At 29.4% G+C, this 20146-nt stretch overlaps 2 protein-coding genes and 1 non-coding gene across 7 annotated transcripts; all 3 read right to left on the bottom strand.

Annotated features, from left to right (window-relative positions):
* Window positions 1–1163: 1163 nt before the first annotated feature.
* Window positions 1164–1248, bottom strand: TRNAM-CAU (transfer RNA methionine (anticodon CAU)). Its single transcript is given in 2 exon segments — window positions 1164–1199; window positions 1211–1248. It is a non-coding gene; the product is annotated as a tRNA-Met (tRNA).
* A 227-nt stretch (window positions 1249–1475) lies between these two features.
* On the bottom strand, window positions 1476–7801 carry LOC137812512 (fatty acid amide hydrolase). The gene is made up of 20 exons (XM_068614523.2): window positions 7656–7801; window positions 6192–6301; window positions 5948–6008; window positions 5553–5740; window positions 5229–5358; window positions 4881–4958; window positions 4627–4774; window positions 4383–4495; window positions 4124–4199; window positions 3969–4040; window positions 3835–3886; window positions 3626–3697; window positions 3432–3512; window positions 3155–3255; window positions 2971–3063; window positions 2479–2547; window positions 2337–2401; window positions 2174–2235; window positions 1890–1985; window positions 1476–1765 (listed from the first exon to the last, which is right to left on the bottom strand). Exons 1-20 carry the CDS (start codon window positions 7753–7755, stop codon window positions 1700–1702), a joined length of 1833 nt encoding a protein of 610 aa, XP_068470624.2. The 5' UTR covers window positions 7756–7801; the 3' UTR covers window positions 1476–1699.
* A 6924-nt stretch (window positions 7802–14725) lies between these two features.
* NDC1 (NAD(P)H dehydrogenase C1) lies at window positions 14726–19493 on the bottom strand. 5 transcript variants are annotated; one of them, XM_068614522.1, is made up of 12 exons: window positions 19381–19493; window positions 19212–19272; window positions 18858–19042; window positions 18625–18720; window positions 17808–17874; window positions 17536–17719; window positions 17164–17257; window positions 16837–17049; window positions 15463–15864; window positions 15277–15353; window positions 15093–15196; window positions 14726–15000 (listed from the first exon to the last, which is right to left on the bottom strand). In XM_068614522.1, the coding sequence occupies exons 2-12, from the start codon at window positions 19264–19266 to the stop codon at window positions 14861–14863; spliced, it is 1617 nt and encodes a 538-aa protein (XP_068470623.1). In that variant the 5' UTR covers window positions 19267–19272; window positions 19381–19493; the 3' UTR covers window positions 14726–14860. The 5 variants fall into 5 exon arrangements, 4 of the variants coding, with proteins under 4 accessions (XP_068470623.1, XP_090155126.1, XP_068470622.1 ...); XM_090299000.1 differs by having other exon boundaries at window positions 17164–17261; window positions 19381–19485; XR_016518821.1 differs by having other exon boundaries at window positions 15463–16375; window positions 19212–19428.
* Window positions 19494–20146: the final 653 nt, after the last annotated feature.

Genomic DNA, 20146 nt, shown 5'->3' with positions numbered 1-20146 from the left:
AATATTTTCAATTGAGATAGGTTAATTTATTTTAATAAGTTATAAATTAAAGTACAAAATTTTATATTATATAAAAAGAGAGTAAATTTTGGAAAAACAATGTTGGGAAGATTAAAGTATTACTTGGAAATATGAAAACCAACATGCTAACTCATTTATACATCTAACATACATTTTAATAGAACTTACATCCTAACTGATTTATACATAGAATTTACATCACTCATTTATTCCGTATAAGTGATTCACTTCTTTAATATCTCTAACAAACATCCATAATATCATCCAAAAGTCTAATGACTCTTCTTAGAGGTTGAGACCCACTCTTTTTCTAAACCTTTTTGTCATTGTCTTTAATCTTTCAAAGACCTCTTATTGAAAACAATCATATCATCCAACCTATTCGGTTGGATACCACATACACTAAAGATAAAAACATTTCATAATATATAAGTTGGTGCAAACATCATCCAATAAACCGGTTTTATGAGTCCGAGTTAAGATTAAAGTACACTTCTTAATATATTTTTTCACTATTTTAATACAAAAGACATTTTTCCTTTCTTTATTAGTAAATATTAGTAAACGCAAAGAATTGTTGAGTGCATGATTCTTGGAACTAAGCTTGGTTTATTATTTGGTGATAAACCTTGAGGGGATGTACACCTATAACAACCCTCAACACTCTTACATTATATGGTGGTGTCAAAGATCATGAATGGCTGAGTCTATACATTGCTATTGAAGATGAGGATTGGAATTACATTGACTAGATTTCTATGTATCAGGTTTATCTTAAGTTTATATGTTACACTTTCTATGTCCACATTTTTTAGTGGTAAAACATCTTGCTCTAAACATGTATTGCACTTTCTTTAAACTTATTAAAATCAAACAGTATCAACGAAGTAAAATAGATTCTGATAAAACTATTTATATTCTTACCAAATATGTTTGAATTTTAAAATAAACATAAATATAAAATTCTTAAATTGTATTGAAATATTCGAGAGTAAAGTTAACATTAAGAAAATATGGAAAAATTGACAATAAGAGACAAATTAGCTGCTGCTGTGCTGAATTGCATTTTGCAATTTATAACACTTAATCTTTCAAATAACAAATAAATAAAAATTATGTTGAAAGCATAGTTAAAAAATAAATGGGGTGAGAGAGGCTCGAACTCTCGACCTCAGGATTACTCTAAAGCTATGAGACCTACGCGCTAGCCAACTGCGCCACCACCCCTTTGATCATTGAAACAAATTTTGTTAATATGATTTTGTTAAAGTCTACAAAGAAGGTTAAGATTAAGAAAATGGTTATATATATATATATATATTCTCTCTTTATATATTGTTATGATAGTCTCTTAAAAAAACACAAATAAATATGATGAAATTTCAAAACTTGTTACAAAATAACATAATTCATCAGATAAAAAATATATATAGGATCCCATCAGTGAAATAAAATAAAACATAAAAACATGTCATGTCCCATATAAAATATTAGAAATTATTCTGTTTATTATCATTCTTCTTCCTTACACATTGGCCTGTAATAAATAGTAGAGACGGAACTATATGACCGAACCTTGTCATGACGTGCATGAATGAATTGTGTTATTGTAAAAGATAAAGAAAGAAAGAGTCTCTCATGCTTCCTGCTACTGCTACTGCTAGCCCATGCTTCCTTCTTACTTGTCTCTTCTTAGCTGATCATAAAATATCTTCGGCTTTCTGTATTTTGACAGGCAAATGGTCTGATATCATAACAACACCATCATCATGTTAGTACACAAATTTGGACCATTTAGATGAAAAAATATTATTTGTTGTCACATGCCTTTGTAATGTAGTAGTGGCTACACAAAGGAATTTCATTACCTGCATTGCAAATGCCAAGTGGATCAGTGTTGCTTCTGCCCAAGGTCTTCCTATAAACTGAAGTCCAATAGGCAAACCCAAGGTGTCATATCCAACCTATGATGAAAGGATGATAAAGTTATCATTGAACCTTAGCTCTTAAAGAATTATAAAGAAATTGATTTAGTTGCTTTTAGTTTCTCAATATTTCATAACTGAGATTTTAAAGAAGAAGATCAACTATTTTTGTGTAAACAAGTAGAATTAATAGAGTAAATATAGGTACATAGAGAATACAATTATACCGGAACTGTCACAGCAGGAAGTCCAAGGAAGTTTCCTGATATAGAATACCTAATAAGTGCAGCTGAAAGTGTGGCAAATGTTACATATTATTGTAAGCATGTGGTTAGTTATGCTACCCACAAAACTTCTAAGTGTCACCACAAATGTGAATTTCATTTATACCTCCATTTACATAGTCAAGTTCACCAGTCTTTAGTGCATCATCCTGAATCGAGTATGCAGTTACACTGCAATAAATATTAGACAATGTGTTACCCAAGACAAAATTGCTATCAAATAAAGGCACTGAGAGAACAAAACAAACCCTGTTGTTGGTGACACAATGACATCAGCCTCAGCAAATATTCTCTTGTGAAACTTTGCCTGGCGATTCCTGACCATAATTTAACAAAACAGTGTAAAACTTTAAAAGTCTAAGAGATATGCTGCTTCATGAATATAAATTGCGATTGGATTGATTGCATGAAGATTTATTAGATTTTGGAAAATAGAGCTCACAGGAAAAAATAGGATTTACTAGTAAAAACTCGATAATGGGTTGAATTTTAGGATAGAATATTAAATATTGAGACTAAGCCTTTATGATTCCTCTGATGCAATATTGAGAAGTGATAATATGTTGCAGACCAGAGTGAACGATTAAATTACCAAAGCAAAATTTAGTAGAGGAATACATGATTTTCAAGAAGATGACAAAAATGTTGTCTATGTTTTAATATATTGATTTTGAACTTTCATTAATTCTTTTCTCAGCATAAATTTTTCTATCATTTATTAAGAAAATCAGACAACTAACCTCAATTTTTGAGCTTTAATGTACTCCTTGCTACTGAAAGAACCATAGAGAGAAAGTGCTACCCTTGCATCCCATCCTAATTCTGCAATATGTCTTTGGTAATAATTTTGTAATGTCAGCAATCAACCCCTCTCAATTTAGAGGACAAAATTGAAGAAAAAAAATCAAGGGTTGTATGACATACTTCTTTCCAAAAGAATCAAACCAAGTGGAACATTCTGATCCAATTGTTAAGTAATGTGCCAGGCGCATTGCTTCTATGTCTGGTAAAGTGACATCTATTGTCTTGTATGTTTAAAATAAGGTTGGAAGGTTAGTAAGTAATTACTCTTCTATTTATTAATGAAATGTTCAAAAATTGTGGGGATTTTCTGCTCAAAACAGTTTGTTTCTTCCAACTTTTTAATCATGGAAACAAAGTCAACATTTAAAGACCCTTTTTGTGTTTTATTCTGCAGTACCTTCCAACCATAATAATCCTGAAGTTCGCTTAATGCCTGGGTGCAGCATAATCTGACATCTTCACTGCAATCGTTAAACCACTAATTGATGCAATTAGTGGTTAGATTAGAGATATTAAATGGTGCATGACAACCTACTTATATGGGAATGCATAGTCTAAATATTCAACAAGACAAGAAAACATGCTTCTGACCTTCCCATACTTTGCCAATTTGATGTCACGTATGGACTTTGAGAAGGACAGCAGTGGTAGATTTATCTTGGTCTACGTCATTGCACAAAATATTTTCAGAAGTATAAGGTGAATATTACCAGTTCTTTGAACTTTATTAACAATGTGAAAATAGAAAGGAGTCATTTGAAAAGTCAATCACTTGGATTTTGAGGAGAAAAAGTCCTTACAAGCATACTAGAGGGCTGTTTGGATGGAATTTCTCCACTAATGGCTGCATACCTGTAAATATTGAAATATTAGAGGCTTTGAAACCAATCTTAGAACTTCTTGAAGAAAGAAAATCATAGAAAGTACAACTAACGTGATCAATGCATCCTCAACAGTGCCTGCTAGTATTCCAACCATCCCAACTGTCCAGTTTAGTGGAAGGACTCTGAATGTAGTGCAAGATAAATCTTTTAAATCATCACAAGCCTCACAATTTATACAAACATGAAATCAAATTTGCACACCCACCCGGAATGAGGTACACGATCAAAAGTTGGTTTTAGACCAACAACACCACAAAGTGCCGCAGGCATCCTCACAGAACCTGAACAAGTATGCTAATAGAACATTAACCCATCACTCATGATGTCTATTCAAATCTCATATCCCTACTCATATGGACCTGTCTAGTATACTCAGGTAACTTTGGCTATAACATAAATATGTGAAATGGATGAGCAATAATAAATGATGATTTCGTTGATCTTTCATAATTTAAATTAAATACCTCCCCCATCAACACCAAGGGCAACAGGACACAACCCTGCAGACACCACAGCAGCAGATCCACTAGAAGAACCTCCTGCAATCTTGTTGGCATCATATGGGTTTCTAGAAGCCCTATGGAAGTAAATAAACCATGTCAGCAACAAGTTTTGTGCAAATTCATTAATGTATAGCTCAGAAGTCACAAAAGATGTATCATAATGTGAATAAAATTCTAGGTGTATTTCTCATGGTCACTTTCTTACCCATAATGTGGATTGATACCACTTGTTCCAGCCCCAAGTTCATGCATATTAGTCTTCCCAACAAGCATGGCACCACACAATCTCAGACGCTTAACACAACAAGCATCATCTATACAAGGCCTTTCTTTGTGCAACCACTTTGTACCTCCTAAAGGGCGCATTTTTAGATACCAAAGTGAAAATGAGATCAATCGCTAAAACAACTGAAACTCTAGTACACAACACGTCAGTGAAAGGATAACACATTGCTCTACCTGTAGTTGGATATGGCAAACAATCTATTTCATCCTTGACTGCAATAGGAACTCCGTCTAGGACAGAGATAGGTTCCCCTGCGAAAACAACATGCACCAAATCATAAGACGGTTGAAGACACACCAGCATACAAACCATAACTCTTTTTTGAAAAAAAAAAATTTTTTTGGAACAAAGGTAAAAATTGTATACACCTTACTTCCGAATTTCAATAGCACATGAGAACCATTAACTTTATGAGTTTCAACTTATAATAACACCATCATCAGATTAAATCATCTAAAGATCAATCGAAAGATAATTATTACCCTTTCGAATTGACACTTGAAATTGTTATGTAGTAGTACCTTTCTTATACCTAAGAGTTGATTCATCTGCTTGTCTTAGTATATCATCAGGATTGTAGTTAATGAAGAATCCCATTGGGAGTGGATGCTTTGAAGATTCATCAACAGCAGCTATAAATCGTTCTGCAACCTTTGCAAATGAAACAGGAGAGCCAATGAATGGAAAAGTACATACGAATAAATATGAAGGGCTTGTTATGAAAAGAAATAACCTTGCATAAATATTTATTCAATGTAAAATTTTGAATGATAGATGATGTTGATGAGTTAACACAATAATGATAACATGAGGACATGTTAAAAGAATATGAATATCTGAAATACCACTCGTGGTGTTATTGCTTCCGAACTGTAGGCTTCGTAATAGTCCATTATTGTCCAACGAGAGAAAGAAGGGTTCGTTTCATTTTGTGCTTTTTCTGAAGACGAGGGTAAGCACTCTATTGCAAGTTGAACTTTCTCTTGTGGTGTTAAACCAGAATCCAAGTTTTTGACTTCTTGTTCATTGTGGTCTGCAAGAATAAACTGATATCAGGCCCCTTTCATTCAAGAAAGACCTGAGAAAATTTTGTGATTTGAGATAAACAAACTTTTAAGACAAAAAGAACAACATATCAATGTGGTTTATGATAACTGCAATCTAGCAATATCCATGTTCACACCATTATGCAGGTAACCTTTTATACCTAATAGAAAGAACCTAGTGAGAAATAACAAACCTTCAAAATGGTGTGCGGGAACATAGAGAGGCGACTCATCTAACTCTGCATTTGTAATAAGCTGCAAAAAAAAAAAATATGCATTGAAAAAGGAAAATTGCTATTCAAGTGAAATCCATACCAGTAGTCTCTCCAATCAAATTAGAAAGTGATACTAGTACACAAAGAAGATGATAGAATTCTGATTCTTAAGGGAAAAAATTTCATGAAAATGGAGTAAATAGAGCATGGATCGAAAGCTTACCGTGTGAATAAGATTGTTACCCTTCAATATATATAGTAGCAATGGTCCAAATATTGGAGACTCCAAGAACCAAGTGAAAACCTTGACCAAGATTCCAGTCATACGAGGAGCTACAATAAATTGAAGTAATGATAAGTACTAACGAACACTTTTGACAACCAGAGATTCTGATATAAACATTTAATTCTAGTAACTGATGAAAATACAACTTCACATTAGATTTTCATTCTTTATCTCTAATTATGTTTTCTCTGTGGATTTTTTAGGAGATAATAATGTAAAAATTAAGTAAAGTCAATCAAATTCTTGTGTTAGAAAATTAATTATTTTTTACTAAGAATTTAATTTAATTTTTTTCTTTTATCATAACTTTTTAATAATGATGGAAGGTATTTTCAGTGTAGAAATTAATGTTTTTTTTTTCTTATTAGAAGTTTTGAAACTACATGAAAAATGTTTTGATTACAGATACACCTCCTAATAATCAGAGTTAATAATAATATCTATTTAATAAAAAAATTGTTTAGATGCATGAATTATATATAAACATATAGTATGATTCTCCTAATAAGAAAAATATATAATGATAAGAGATTATGAGAGTGATAAATTGAGATGATTTAATGCATATAACCTATTATCTGATATAAGAATGTTCTGTCATATGTGAATGAAAATTTGTTCTATGAACAAATATGGCTGTTTTAGAGTAACACTGTGTGTTGGAAACAAATGTGTATACCTATTCAATTACTCAATTTTATTTTTACAATAAAGTATTTTTTTATAATATTTATATTATTTAATATAATACTTATTGATGAAATCCTTTATTATAAGTTAAGATTTGTTATCATAAATAGTATAATAACATGGAAAAAATCTTTTATATTTTTAATCTAAATTATTTTCATTATAATCATTATAAAAATAGTAATAATTTAAATAGATTAATATATGTGATAATATTTATTAGATAAAAATTAGTAACTAATATCATTTATAATATAAAAAAAAGGAGTCTAATTTAATTATCACTAATATTAGTTTACCATAAATTAATGTATGATCCAATAATGTCGGCCATTTAACACTTGCCATATTTGGGGGCACAAAATCCTAAGTTAAAATTAAATGTTCCTAAATCTGAAATGCAAATAAGATTAAACAAATGGTTTTTTTGTAAGGTTCACACTGCATGCAATAAGCTTCACATGACAAAACTCATATCAGATCAAGATTTATGCTTCCTAGTTATCAGAGTTTATCTTTTTCCTTCATTAGGATGAAGAAAATAATCAAACGTCCCTTAAAGAACAAAAATCTAATCTTAAAAGAAAATGATTTGAAACATGAGACTATACTTATTAACAAGTATCTTTGGTAGCAGAGAATTGTAAAGTTTGCATGAGAGGAAAACATGAAGATAAAGAGAAGAAGTAGGAAAGTGAGTGAATTATGAACCTTTGACATTGGCATGGAGATAGAATTGAGGGCTATCAGAAGCCAAGTTGAGATCCTTGACAGGCCTATAAACCACCCTTCTGCTTTTGACGAAACCCATTGAAAGTGTTTTGTTTGAGAGATGGAGAAAAAGTGAATAGATGTTATATAGTAGTTGGTAGCATGGCGAAGATAGCAAGAACATTAATTAATTCAAACTTGTTTTGTTGAGATATCTTAGTTGGCATGGTGATGGATAGGTATGGTGTGACAACTCTCTCATCAATGAACTTTGTATGACAAAAACTAAGAGGTCAACATTCTAGAAAACTCAAACTCACCACCTTCCAATTTCTGGATCTTTTTGCCTCTGCAAACTTTCTTTCATTTACTAAATTTTTTTTATGTTGCAGTATTATAAATTAAAATTAATTTATAAACAATTTAAAAAAAATCCATTCAAAAGATTTTTTTATGAATTAATTTATATATAATTTATTTTAGATTACAAAAAAAGTCATCATTTTAGAAAATAAGTTCAGTGTTTAGAAACTCGTGTTTAAAGAGGCTGGGACCATTTGACAGGCCAAACTTTATTTATTTTTTATGAATGTGATCCAGGTATATTAAAACATTGAAAATTGTTAAAAAACGATTAAAACAATATAATAAATATAAAAACAATTCGTTTTTAAAAATAATAAAATAACAAATATCAAATGAGTCATTTTATTTTTTATTTCTGCCACTTTTTAATTATTAGCAATAATACATCATTATCAATTTAGCTGAATTTGTATATTATTACCAAATTTTACTTCTTAAATATTTTTTATAATTAATTATACCCTTATTGATTTGGAACAGAACTTTTATATTACATTTTATCCTTGTTAAATTAATAAAGAATAAAGTTACTTGTGATTAAGACTCTAAATCAAATGAGATTAAGCATTTGTAAGTAAATTACTTTATAGTCATGATTATATATATATATGAATGGAAAAATATCTCTTATCGAACTTAATCCTTTTAATGAATCTCAATATTTTTAAGAATTTAATCTTTTGATTTTAATTTGAAATATATATATATATATATATATATATATAATTGTACTATACACTTTGGACTAACAAAAAAAACTTATAAAACTTGTATTCTTTAAATTTTGAAAATGTAATAGGTTGGAATTTTTTAACCTTTTTAAGCAACATTTAAAATAAGAAACATATAAATAAATAATCAACTTTACTCAATTTTTATACGTTAAAAATGTATTAAATGTCAACTATTAATATATACTATATGGATAAAAGAGTCTAATAATATTAAAAATTGTAATAAAATGATAATAATTATATATAAATATAATTATTGACATGGTTTTAAAGCGTGTTTTAAAAAAGAAAGCAAAGATGGGACAATGAATAAAAAAGACAATATTGGTTAAAAGTTATGAGCATCAGTCTCTCACCAATACAACATTGAAAATACATGAAACTCACAGTGAATGCATTAACATCAATACGACACTAGAATACATTAACTCATAGTGAATGCATTAACATCATCACTTTCTTCTAAATTCAATCCATCATTCAATCAATGTTAACCATGTTATCACTTAATACACCTAATATTAATATATATATATATATATATATAGAGAGAGAGAGAGAGAGAGAGAATTTATTAATTTTTAAGTTATATGTTATTTAACGGTTTTATCAAAAACTAATTTATACGTAAAAGAACTAGACAAATCATTTTTAGTAAAAAAAAATGTGTTTTGTTCATAAGACTTGAATTCAATATATTTGTAAAAATGTCTTATTTAAGTTCCATTCCAACCATAATATAATAATTTAATTAATTTATATTATATAGGTACTAATTCGTAATTTGATTATTTTACTAAATTGGTGTAATTTCGGATATTTAACTAAATTCGTATAGTTTTTTTTAATAAATTTTAAAAAATAGATAAATAATTCAGGTTTAATTCCTATCTAGCATCATTTACACTTTTATTTATCCATCTAGCATCCTTTTGTTTTTATTTCCCTATCTAACATCCTTTTGTTTTTTATTTTCCTATCTAACACCATTTCAAAAATAAATAAAATAACAATAATTTTATTTTTTTATATAATTTTAATTTTGAATGCATTAAAAAAAATATTTTTAATGTTTAAAATATTCAGAAATATAATTAATTAATAAAGAAAAGAGTTTTTACAAAATAAAAATAAAAAAGTAATAAATTAAAATTGTTTAGTTTAAACTTTTTTTTAAGAATTAAGAAAATAAAAAATTAAACTCTACAACAACATAAAAGTTGAATCTATAAACATAAATTAGTATTTATTTTTATTATTATTGATGATGTAATCATGTTAATTTCAAGTAAAAAATACATGACATAATTATAAAAAAATCAAAGTCAATTAGTATTAATTAATATTAGACACACAAATAATATTGAAGTGTCTATCCTAAATGCAAAATCCTAAAAAAAAAACTAATGCAATTGTTACACTTAATGCTTAAAAATGAGAAGAAAATAAATGTAAAAATAAATAAATATAGAAAATAAAAACAACAACATTTCAACAGGTCTGTCATGTTATGAAAGACTATTTGATGGAACTCAGAAATGAAGAGTATTGGCATGCATGCACTAGTCAAATACTATGCTCAAGTCCCGACATGAAAGTAACCTCAAAGGGGAAGACTAAGTCAAGTCGAATAAGGATTTATATGAACATAAGAGAACAACATGATCGAACCAAAAAATGTTCATATTGTCAAAGACCAGGACACACAAAAAGAACTTGTCCCAACATTACTGGATTGTGCACTTCTCATCATTAATTATGTTCCATTTCGCACGTTGAATGTACCATTGAAGAAAAATATTAAATGAATGATCATCTTTCATTTATTTTTCTTTTTATGATCAACATATACTTATTTAGTATCGTCTTATATCTCTTATCTTTATCTTTGTTTGGATTTTTTTTTTATATCTTTTATCTTTATCTAATTTTGTTTTGTCTTTATTTTATATCTTTTATGTTTTTAGTTATTATTATTTTTTCTGTCATTCTTTATTTATTTCTATTTTTTGTTTCTATTTTATTGTTTCTATTTTTATTTTCTATACTTATCTATTTTTGCATTTTTTTTCTTCTCATTTTTAAGCATTAAGTGTAACATTTGCATTAGTTTTTTTTAAAGATTTTGCATTTAGGGTAGACACTTCAATATTATTTGTGTATCTACTATTAATTAATACTAATTGACTTTGGTTTTTTTATAATTATGTCTTGTATTTTTTACTTGAAATTAACATGATTAACTAAACATTTTTAATTTATTACTTTTTTTATTTTGTAAAAATTCATTTCATTATTCATTAATTTATTTTTGAAATGGTGTTAGATAGGGAAATAAAAAATAAAATGGTGCTAGATAGGGAAACAAAAACAAAAGGATGCTAGATAGGAAAATAAAAACAAAATGGTGTTGGATGGAGAAATAAAAATGTAAATGGTGCTAGATAGGGAATTTGATGCGGACATCCAAGCCCAAGGGCGGCTGATCTTTTGGAGGCCCACAATTTAAAAAGACTAAGTTGATTACAGAGTATCAACCTAACCACTGGGACAAATGATCATTATTGAAATATAAGGATTGTAGTTTCATCTTATTGTCTTACAAACAAGAAAAGACCTCTAGCTAAATTTGTAATTTATACACTGCTGGAACTCATAATAGGCTGAACGAATATTTTGACAATTTTAGAGAGAGTGTTTCTCTACTAGGGTTTTTTACCTGCATCTTGCGATCTTATCAAGAATCTACCAATTCTTGTGGCGGTCATTCTTAGACTTATCAAACTTTGTTTGTGACACCTTCCTTTATCCAGGTTTCTATTGTTACTGTTTTGAATTTATTCCGTTTCGTAACCCTAAATTTTCAATTTTACTTTCATTTCTATTTGGATTCATATCATTTGGTATCAAAATAAAGGTTTGAATCATAATTATATTATGCATCATATTTTTTTTTTCTCATTATTATTCATGTTCTACGGTTCATATTCACATTCTACTGTTCATGGTACTGTTCACAGTACTAACTAATTAGTTAGTGATAATTAGTTTACCTAAATTGATGCATGTCCAATAATGTCGGTCATTTAACAATTGCCATATTTGGGGGTACAAAATGATACGGAGTTGAAATTAAATGTTCTTAAATCTCAATTTTTTATTAATAATATTTTTTTACATAACGATAAATGATTAGTCTTACTATCAGTCTAATTTATATCTCAACTTTAATAATAATGTCTAACAGAATTTTTATAAAAAAACACACGCACATATTGGTAAACACTGCCTCCAAGCTTCATATAATAATATTTGGAAAGAGAAATTTATTATATATCTTGTTTTTAGTTTGAGAGTTAATTGTTTATCTTATTAATATTGTAATCATGTTTAATTCTGTAAAATAATTAAGATCAAATTAGTTAGTTAAATAATGATGTTATAAAATAATTACATGTGCTTTGACGATATTTTCTAAACCTTTTTCATTTAACTTTTTCAAAAACTTAAATGCATAATTTTTTCTTGATATGACGCATAACAACTATTAGAAAGTGACAAATTTGGAAATTGAATTAAAGAAAGAAAACTTAGCACTCACACACTCCATATTTTAGTTACTAACGCAAGACACCAAACTTGGTCATTGGTATCAACTGCAGAAAAAAAGAGAGTTGATATTTCAGTTTTATTTATGGATGATTCATTAATGGTTGATACTATAAGTTTAATAAATTTTTATTTTAAATATTTTTAATATTATATTAAAACATATATTTTAAGTTTAATTTTATTGTACAATTTGTCTATTTTAGAAAATTACACAATAATAATAATTTTTCTCACTCTGTGTTACTTTTCTTTTTTCTTTTTTCTAGATTGTGTGATGTTTGGAGTGATTTAATATCCTTGTTAATTAAAAGTTGTGGCTGCGGAAATGAATTTCATTAATTTAGATTTTTCTGGATTGGTAAGCATGTGATGCATACTAAATGGCCATAATGACAAAATAAAGGGAAGGGAAGTGATGTCTTCTAGAGGACTTTCTCTAAAATATAATATTTCCAAAATGTTTCAATTCTTCTTAATTTCCAAACAAACTATTAGCCCAGAAATTATTGTGCAAGAAAATTCTTATATATATTTCTCCGCAGTTATCATAATTTAATAGAGAGAAAATAAAGAAGGTAAATTATCATTTTAATACTAAGAAGTGAAGACAGATAATTCAGTTTAAATAGACAAAAATTGATTTAATATTTAAATGGACAAAACGATATAATAATCACATTTTTCATACATAGTTTAATGTTTCAAATAATGTTAAATTGATCGTTGAATAATATAATTTAGTATTATATTGACATTACTTCTTGATTACAAAATGATTTTTTTAATATATATATATATATATATGTGTGTGTGTGTGTGTAATTGTCACGTTTTTTTTTTAATTTAAATTTGAATCTGTAATATTTTATAAACTTAATTGTCATCAATTAACAGATAACAAACAAATAAACAAAAATATATATATTAAATTGTTTTCATATTTTAGCTTTGCTTTTGAGTTATTTCATGAAAAAGTTAGCATTTTAATTTCAAATGTATCCAACATATCAATTCAATGATTTGTGTAATGAAAAAAAAGGAGATAGTGAATCAGTTGGTTTAATTTGAAAACTAATTACTAACAGGGCTAAAAATCAGAACAAATAAAAATGAGCGGAGTAAAATATTAATTAATAACCAGTTAAACGAATGATAAAACTATATTTAAAAATCTCATCCAATTTTTTTAGATAAATAAATAATGCATGTGATTATTTAAACTTTATTATTAAATAGTGGTTTAGTATAATAAATATTGACATGTTTGTTTTCGGTATAATAAAAAAAATTATAGCCTTATTACAACATCTAACTTTTTTTTAATTATGTTAATTTTGTTTGAACACATTAAATGATGAATATAATTGAGCATATGGTTGGTTAACAATTATCTTATATGTTTATTAAAGAGAAAATTAATATTAATATATTACCAACCTTCTAATAATCATTTAAAACTTAAAATTTACAAAGAAAAAATAAAAAGTAAAAGACTTTTATTAACATTAATTGCATGTTAACATTAAATTTTCTTTCAATAAACATAGGTAAAAATAAAATATATCAATATTTATTGTATTGAACCAGTAATTTATCTTATCTATATTTTATTTTGTATAACATTTGATATTATTCTTTTACTAATTTCAATTTTTATAATTTATATTTGTATAAATTAATATGGCATATGATACATTGAAATCTTTATTTTCTTTATACATGCTGAGGAAATTTTGTTTTATTTTTTACTAATTTTATTTTAAAAAGTTATAAATTATCTTTATAGAAGACCGATAGAAAAAATAAAATAAAAAGTATTTGTAATTGAATGAAAGATGATTTAATTTCATTCAATTTAATTAGATTATGTTCGTATAAATGAAGTAGATTATATTCATATTTTAGATAACTGTGCTTAATTTATTTCCTTCTTATATTCTAGACGAAATAAAATAAACCTGCTTTATTTAATAAAGGAAAAAATCCTTTGATAAAATGAAAATAAGTAAAAATTAAAGATATTAGGTTGAAAATTATAAAATTGAGAGACAGAAAAGGATAAACAAACCTACTATTTTTAAAAAGAAGTTCTCTTGCTCTTCCACCAAACATTCCGCATCCTCTCGACTCCTCCCAATTAAACAAAGGTATGAAGAAAGAAAGGCCTAGCTAGCAAGTAATTGTTGGTAAAAATGTTTGTTGCAATCATTAATGAAAGATATTAATTATATTGAATAAGTATGTTATTAAAATCCGTTTAAATAAATAAAAATATTGTCAGATATTTGATTCAGTGTACTCAATATCACAATGTTAGAAAAATCCGTGTCTAAAATTGAATAATGCAGATCCTTCCAATTGAAAACAAAATTCTTGCAATTCCATTTCTTTTATTATCCTTGTGCTACAGGCGTTTGCTTGCCCATATCTAAATCTCCACATTTATGTCGGGAAACAGATTGTCAATAAAAAAATAGCTGATTCTTTCTGAAGCTATGAGCCTGAAAGGACCTTGTACAAGGTACTTTGCAGCGATGACACTGAATCAATCGCAGATTTTGTAAGCCAGCTAATCCCCACTTTAAGCCTATGTTCATCTGTTGGTAACCTGATCAAATAAGCTATCTTCCTTGCTGCAAAAAACAGAAAAACTCAAGCCTGATTTTTTGCTATTTTATTTAATAAGTAACTAACATAATGAAGAAATGTGCATTGGGCGACTTACCAGTATGACCAAGAGGTCCTTCTAATGTCAATCCATCAACAAAACTCGGAGAAATGACAGCATCATTTCTTCCCAGGGTCATCATCTCACCTAGATTCTGAAACCTGGCACCCCCATGAGGAACAACTATAGTGTTAGGACTTAAGAGTGTGTGGTTAAGTACCTAAATGGCAAAAGTAAGTACCTAAATGGCAAAAGTGGACGCCCATTGATTGCAGCCCACAGATTCCAACCAGTGAAGTCTGCTTGCTGAAATGCAACCTGCAAGGCAAAGGGAAACAATAAGAGAACAAAGATGATAGTATACTCAACATTATTTTATATACATGTCATAGTATTATCACATAGGATTTCAAGCAGCAGTTACCACCTGTGCAGTGGCTGGAAGTATCCGTCCACTTGAATCCCTTAATGCGGACGAGTCGCCAAGGGCAAAAATCCGGGGATGACCCTTAACACGGAGTGTTTCATCTGTTTCAGCCTGTCCTCGAGCATTGAGTGGAATTACAAATGGTACATCTGAAGGTTCTAGCTGAGGGAGAGGAGGTTTGGTTCCAACAGTCCACAATACCAGATCTGCTTCGATGATTTCACTCTGCATTCCCCTTTCAGCAGGTTGTAGCTCCAATATATATTTCTCAGAAGCAGGTACTACTTCAGTACTATTTTCATCCACCCCTGTGAAGGCATCTGAAGATTCCAATTCACTGAGCTTCCGAATACAGCGGACAAAATAACCCAATAAAAGTTCGACTTTCCTTGATGAAAGAACCTAACATGCATAGGACAATGTTTCTTCAGAAACCAGAAGCTATACGTGCATAACATGGGTAATGAACCTAGGCTAGAGGAATACAATTGAATGGAAAGCAAAAACTAAAGCAGCCTTAGTTGAGAACATTGAAGGCAGGACTTCAAGGACTTAGTTTGAAGGTTTGACAAACATTTGGTTATCCAATCTCATCGTGTAGCACCGATGTAGACTTCAATTATGGCCATTGCTTTGATGGCTTTAAGAAATTTACTGTAAAATGGGTGTTAACTAGTGAAGTTACATGAAAGGAAATTTTATAACTTCAAACTGCTCATATTCTTCTTCAGAATATTTTAGGCAAACTATTAGGTAATATTTCTATGCAGCACTCCATTTTTTGAGAAAATTCAAAAAAGTACCTTTTTAGCCTGAAATTTGTAAGAGAAAATTTATAAAGTTTTGCCGTCAATTTTCAAGTCCTTGTAAAAGCACTAATTTACTAAACATGTTTACTTAAGCATCATGGAACCTGCAAAGAAATTAGTTTCAATTAGTTGCCTACGTCCGACCAAAGAAGCAAAACACGTAATTTAAGCGAGGATCATCTTGCCTTGAAGTGTTACATTTATTTAAGCAAGGATTATCTTTTCCTCATATCTAATTAATTGGGTTACATTTCCTCAACCCAGGCAATAAACAATCACATTTAAATTTAAGCATATACTTTTTGAAGTTAATAGACGAATTATATTTTATTTAACATTTAAAAATTACGCTTAAAGCTCTAAATATCTGGCTTAACTCCATTATTAACATGAAATAGGGAAAGAAAAAATTGAACAGAGAAGGGTATCTTGCTGACTTCCATACAAGGAAATACAAAGTCAACATCTTAGTGGACCATCACCTAATTGCATATGATTTTTTGGCATGTACAAAACGAATATCCAAGTTCCAACAAGCATAGAATATAAAATCTAAACAACTTACTTTTAGTGCAGCTTCCCTGTTTGCTGGTGGTGCATTTGGGCAAATCACAGTTTCAACATTAATTGCTCTCACAATTCCTCTGTTTTGTAATCGCTCTGCTAGTGTTGCAGCCAATTCAACTCCCGAGTAACCACAACCAACAACAGCCACACTAATTTGAACGTCCTTTCCAAAGGTCTTTCTCTCTAATGTTGTTAATTTATCATTGACTTTCTGAGACAGGAAGAGACCAGCATATAAAATCAACGAAATGCAAAGATGGCAAGAAAAAGGCCGAATCTATTCCTGAGATATTAAATAATAGACCAATGTATATCATGCACTCACACGTGCATCTTCTAGCGTTGAGAAAGGAATTGCAAATTCTGCTGCCCCTGGTACAACATCCAGTTTAGCTTCAGCACCTAATGCAAGAACCAACCTGGCTGTCCAGTGAGAAGAAATGAAAAGGCTCAAATCACAGAAATGATGCAATTCTATTTGCCATAACAATATAAATGTATTTCCATTTCATTTAACAATAAGCAAATTTTCTTTCTTTTACAGATGCTTTAGGTACACAAAAGAACACTTCAGCTAACTACATTAAAGGGATCCAACCCAAACATCCTAATCAGTATCAAAAGGCATAAACTTAAGTATGTCACAAGAAAATAACCACACAAAAAAACAGAGGTACTTAAAAAGTGCAGATTGTACCAGTCATATTCAATAAGAAGGCCGCTTTCAAGATGAACAGTTCCTCCACATCTAGATGTTTTGGATACATTCATTCCCCAATGATCAGAGGGATGCAAAACTTTTACTCTGTCTTTGAAAAATTGCACACTAGTGTTTGCCAGCAAATCTAAGAAACGAGGAGCTATTTCCCATTCGTCCACTTCTACACATTATAATTAATGTAATTCTATTTAATACTTTTTTAATAAAGAAGAAAACTGCAAATGGTGCTCAGATTTAGTAATGTATACCTCCAGATAGAAGCTCATACAACATTGGCTTGAAAACAAAACGTTCAGACTGATCGACAAGAATAATCTGCTCCATATTTGATAAAGAATTTATCTTGTAAAAACATCACAAGTAAACAAAAAGTGTGCACAAAGCCCTAACAATTAAGTCTCCAGGCATGCATATAAGACGTCATAATCAAGGTTCTATGAGAAGAAGAACATAACTTCTAATCAAACAATCGTTTGCAAATGATAAAGCTTCTTTTTCCCTCTTGTTGGGACGGGCTTTTGTGTCATGGCTTTTGTATCAGCAGCCATACAGCTGAATGAATTGAATTGGAGAACTATCCTGAGCTAAGGAATAAAGCAAGAACTAGCAGCTTTAGGTTTAGCTTATTATACCCTGGGATGTTGTGATGTGGTGCTCAAAGTTGAGTGGTTGGTTATTCTAGGGGACATTACATGGAACTTTGAGAAGTTGTCCATGCAGTTTTATGTTTAAGAGCAGGTATTGAGAGGGGCAACAAGTGAGGGACTTAAAACAGCCAGAAAAATGTGGGAAATACATTGGCACATGGAGTAAGATACTTGTAATTTGAAGGATCAAGCAATATATTCAACAAAGGACATGAGTACGAAACAATTATGCAAAATGTTGAATAAAAAGAATAAAAAGCCCGTGGTGACTTGCCTTTATATATCCATTGCATTAAAATTAAACAGAGATACAGACTATACTAGAACAAGCAATCACAGAGTTTTAATGCCAATCAAACCAAACTTCTATGTGACACGAAATAAAATTCCACGAAAGATTTATTTGAAGACAACTTACCTGTGGTTTGTTATCATCAGGCCACTCCAATGATTCCAACCTTAAAGCAGTATATAAGCCACCAAATCCACCGCCTAATATGCACACCCTAGGTTTCTGCAATCAGATAATAGTTTTTTCTTGTCAATTTAACCACGAAATTTCACACATAAACCAAGATCGCAGGTTCCCTAGGCCAATCACACATGCAAATAGGTACGATTTCCAAAAGAGAAAAAGTAACACTCCGAAACCTTGCTATTAGGCCACGCAAAGTTCGCAGGCTCTTTTTCGGCTTCAGATATCTCCTCCGCAATGCCGCCATTATTTCCCGACGCGAAAAAACGCAATTGCAACCGTTTCCCGAGAGAGTTTGCGAACAAGGACGAACCAGTTCCCCTGCTTCTGGGAAATAGCGCGCTCCATTGCTTCGCTCCGCCTGAAACCGCAAAAGAGAATGCCGATGCATTAATAAAATGAAAATTGATAGTAATTAAGAACTAAAAGTACAAAACAAAACTCCGATAATTCTCCATTAGTTTTATCAGATTCCAAACACTAAGCAATGCGTATGAGATGATAATTGATAGAGGAAGAAGAGAACACACGGTGAAAAGCGACGACAGTGGGAGATGAGGGTGCAGCTAACGCAATGAGCGACATTCTAATCTGCGAAGCGAGAAGCATATACAACGAAATTCAATTGAGTCACTGGAATTGACTTGGGTTTGCTTTCATCGCCAAAGAAAGAAAGAAAGAGAAGAGTTGGAAACAAACAGAAACAGAGAAGAGAGTAGAAGAAGTTAGGCAAGCCTTAGTCACAAGCTTTGCGGCTATTCTGCTTCCACGGCTTCTCCATCTCCTTTCTCCTCATATCATTTTGGTTACTGATATTTATTTTTTAATGGTACATATTATAGTTGGCATGCTAACCTTAAAATAAATGTTTTTAAATAATTAACTTTTAAATTTTACTTATTCAATAAATAAATAAGAGATATATTTTATTTGTGTTTTTTTTTCTTAATGTGATTATATTTAATTGAATAAAATTAATATATTTCTTTATTTTAATTGAGTGATTTTATTATTGTTGATATTAAAATACTTATTTAAAGTTTAATCACACCTATCCACTTCAATTAATAAAATTTATTTTCAAATAAAATAAATGATAATAAAATTTTAAATAATAAAATATAAATATATATATATATAAATTGATATATTTAATAAATAATACTTAATAATAATATATTATTTTTATCTAATTAAAGGTACGAGGAATATAAGGTGTTAATAACTTTTCTACACATAACTTACCTCTCAACCTTAAATTGGTTTTGCAAATTAATATTTTTTATTTTTCCATAATTTTTTTTAATAAACTATGATGACTCATGTGACAGTGAAACTATTTTTATTTTATAATTTTTATAATTAGTAATCTATTAAATTTTTGCTGATAATCTTATTGGAGAATTTTTATTCCCTTACATAGTTTTTCTTCTTAAGTTATGTTTTTGGTTATTTTTGTTTAAGT

Source organism: Phaseolus vulgaris, chromosome 2, assembly GCF_051622355.1.
Source record: "Phaseolus vulgaris cultivar YP4 chromosome 2, ASM5162235v1, whole genome shotgun sequence".
Taxonomy (NCBI): Eukaryota; Viridiplantae; Streptophyta; class Magnoliopsida; order Fabales; family Fabaceae; genus Phaseolus; species Phaseolus vulgaris.
The sequence above is the reverse complement of the archived record's forward strand: the minus strand, read 5'-3'. Positions and strand labels throughout refer to the sequence as shown.

Excerpts from the sequence above, each read along its gene's own strand:
- LOC137812512 (XM_068614523.2), bottom strand. The coding sequence starts at position 7,755 with ATGGGTTTCGTCAAAAGCAGAAGGGTGGTTTATAGGCCTGTCAAGGAT. Across the intron at positions 3,698-3,834 it reads AACAGCCCTCTAGTATGCTT|ACCAAGATAAATCTACCACT; the intron begins GTAAGGACTTTT and ends GCAATGACGTAG. Across the intron at positions 3,513-3,625 it reads AATTGGCAAAGTATGGGAAG|TGGTTTAACGATTGCAGTGA; the intron begins GTCAGAAGCATG and ends TGCATCAATTAG.
- NDC1 (XM_068614521.2), bottom strand. The coding sequence starts at position 19,290 with ATGCTTCTCGCTTCGCAGATTAGAATGTCGCTCATTGCGTTAGCTGCA. Across the intron at positions 17,720-17,807 it reads GTATGAGCTTCTATCTGGAG|AAGTGGACGAATGGGAAATA; the intron begins GTATACATTACT and ends TATAATGTGTAG. Across the intron at positions 17,050-17,163 it reads CAACGCTAGAAGATGCACGT|AAAGTCAATGATAAATTAAC; the intron begins GTGAGTGCATGA and ends TTCCTGTCTCAG.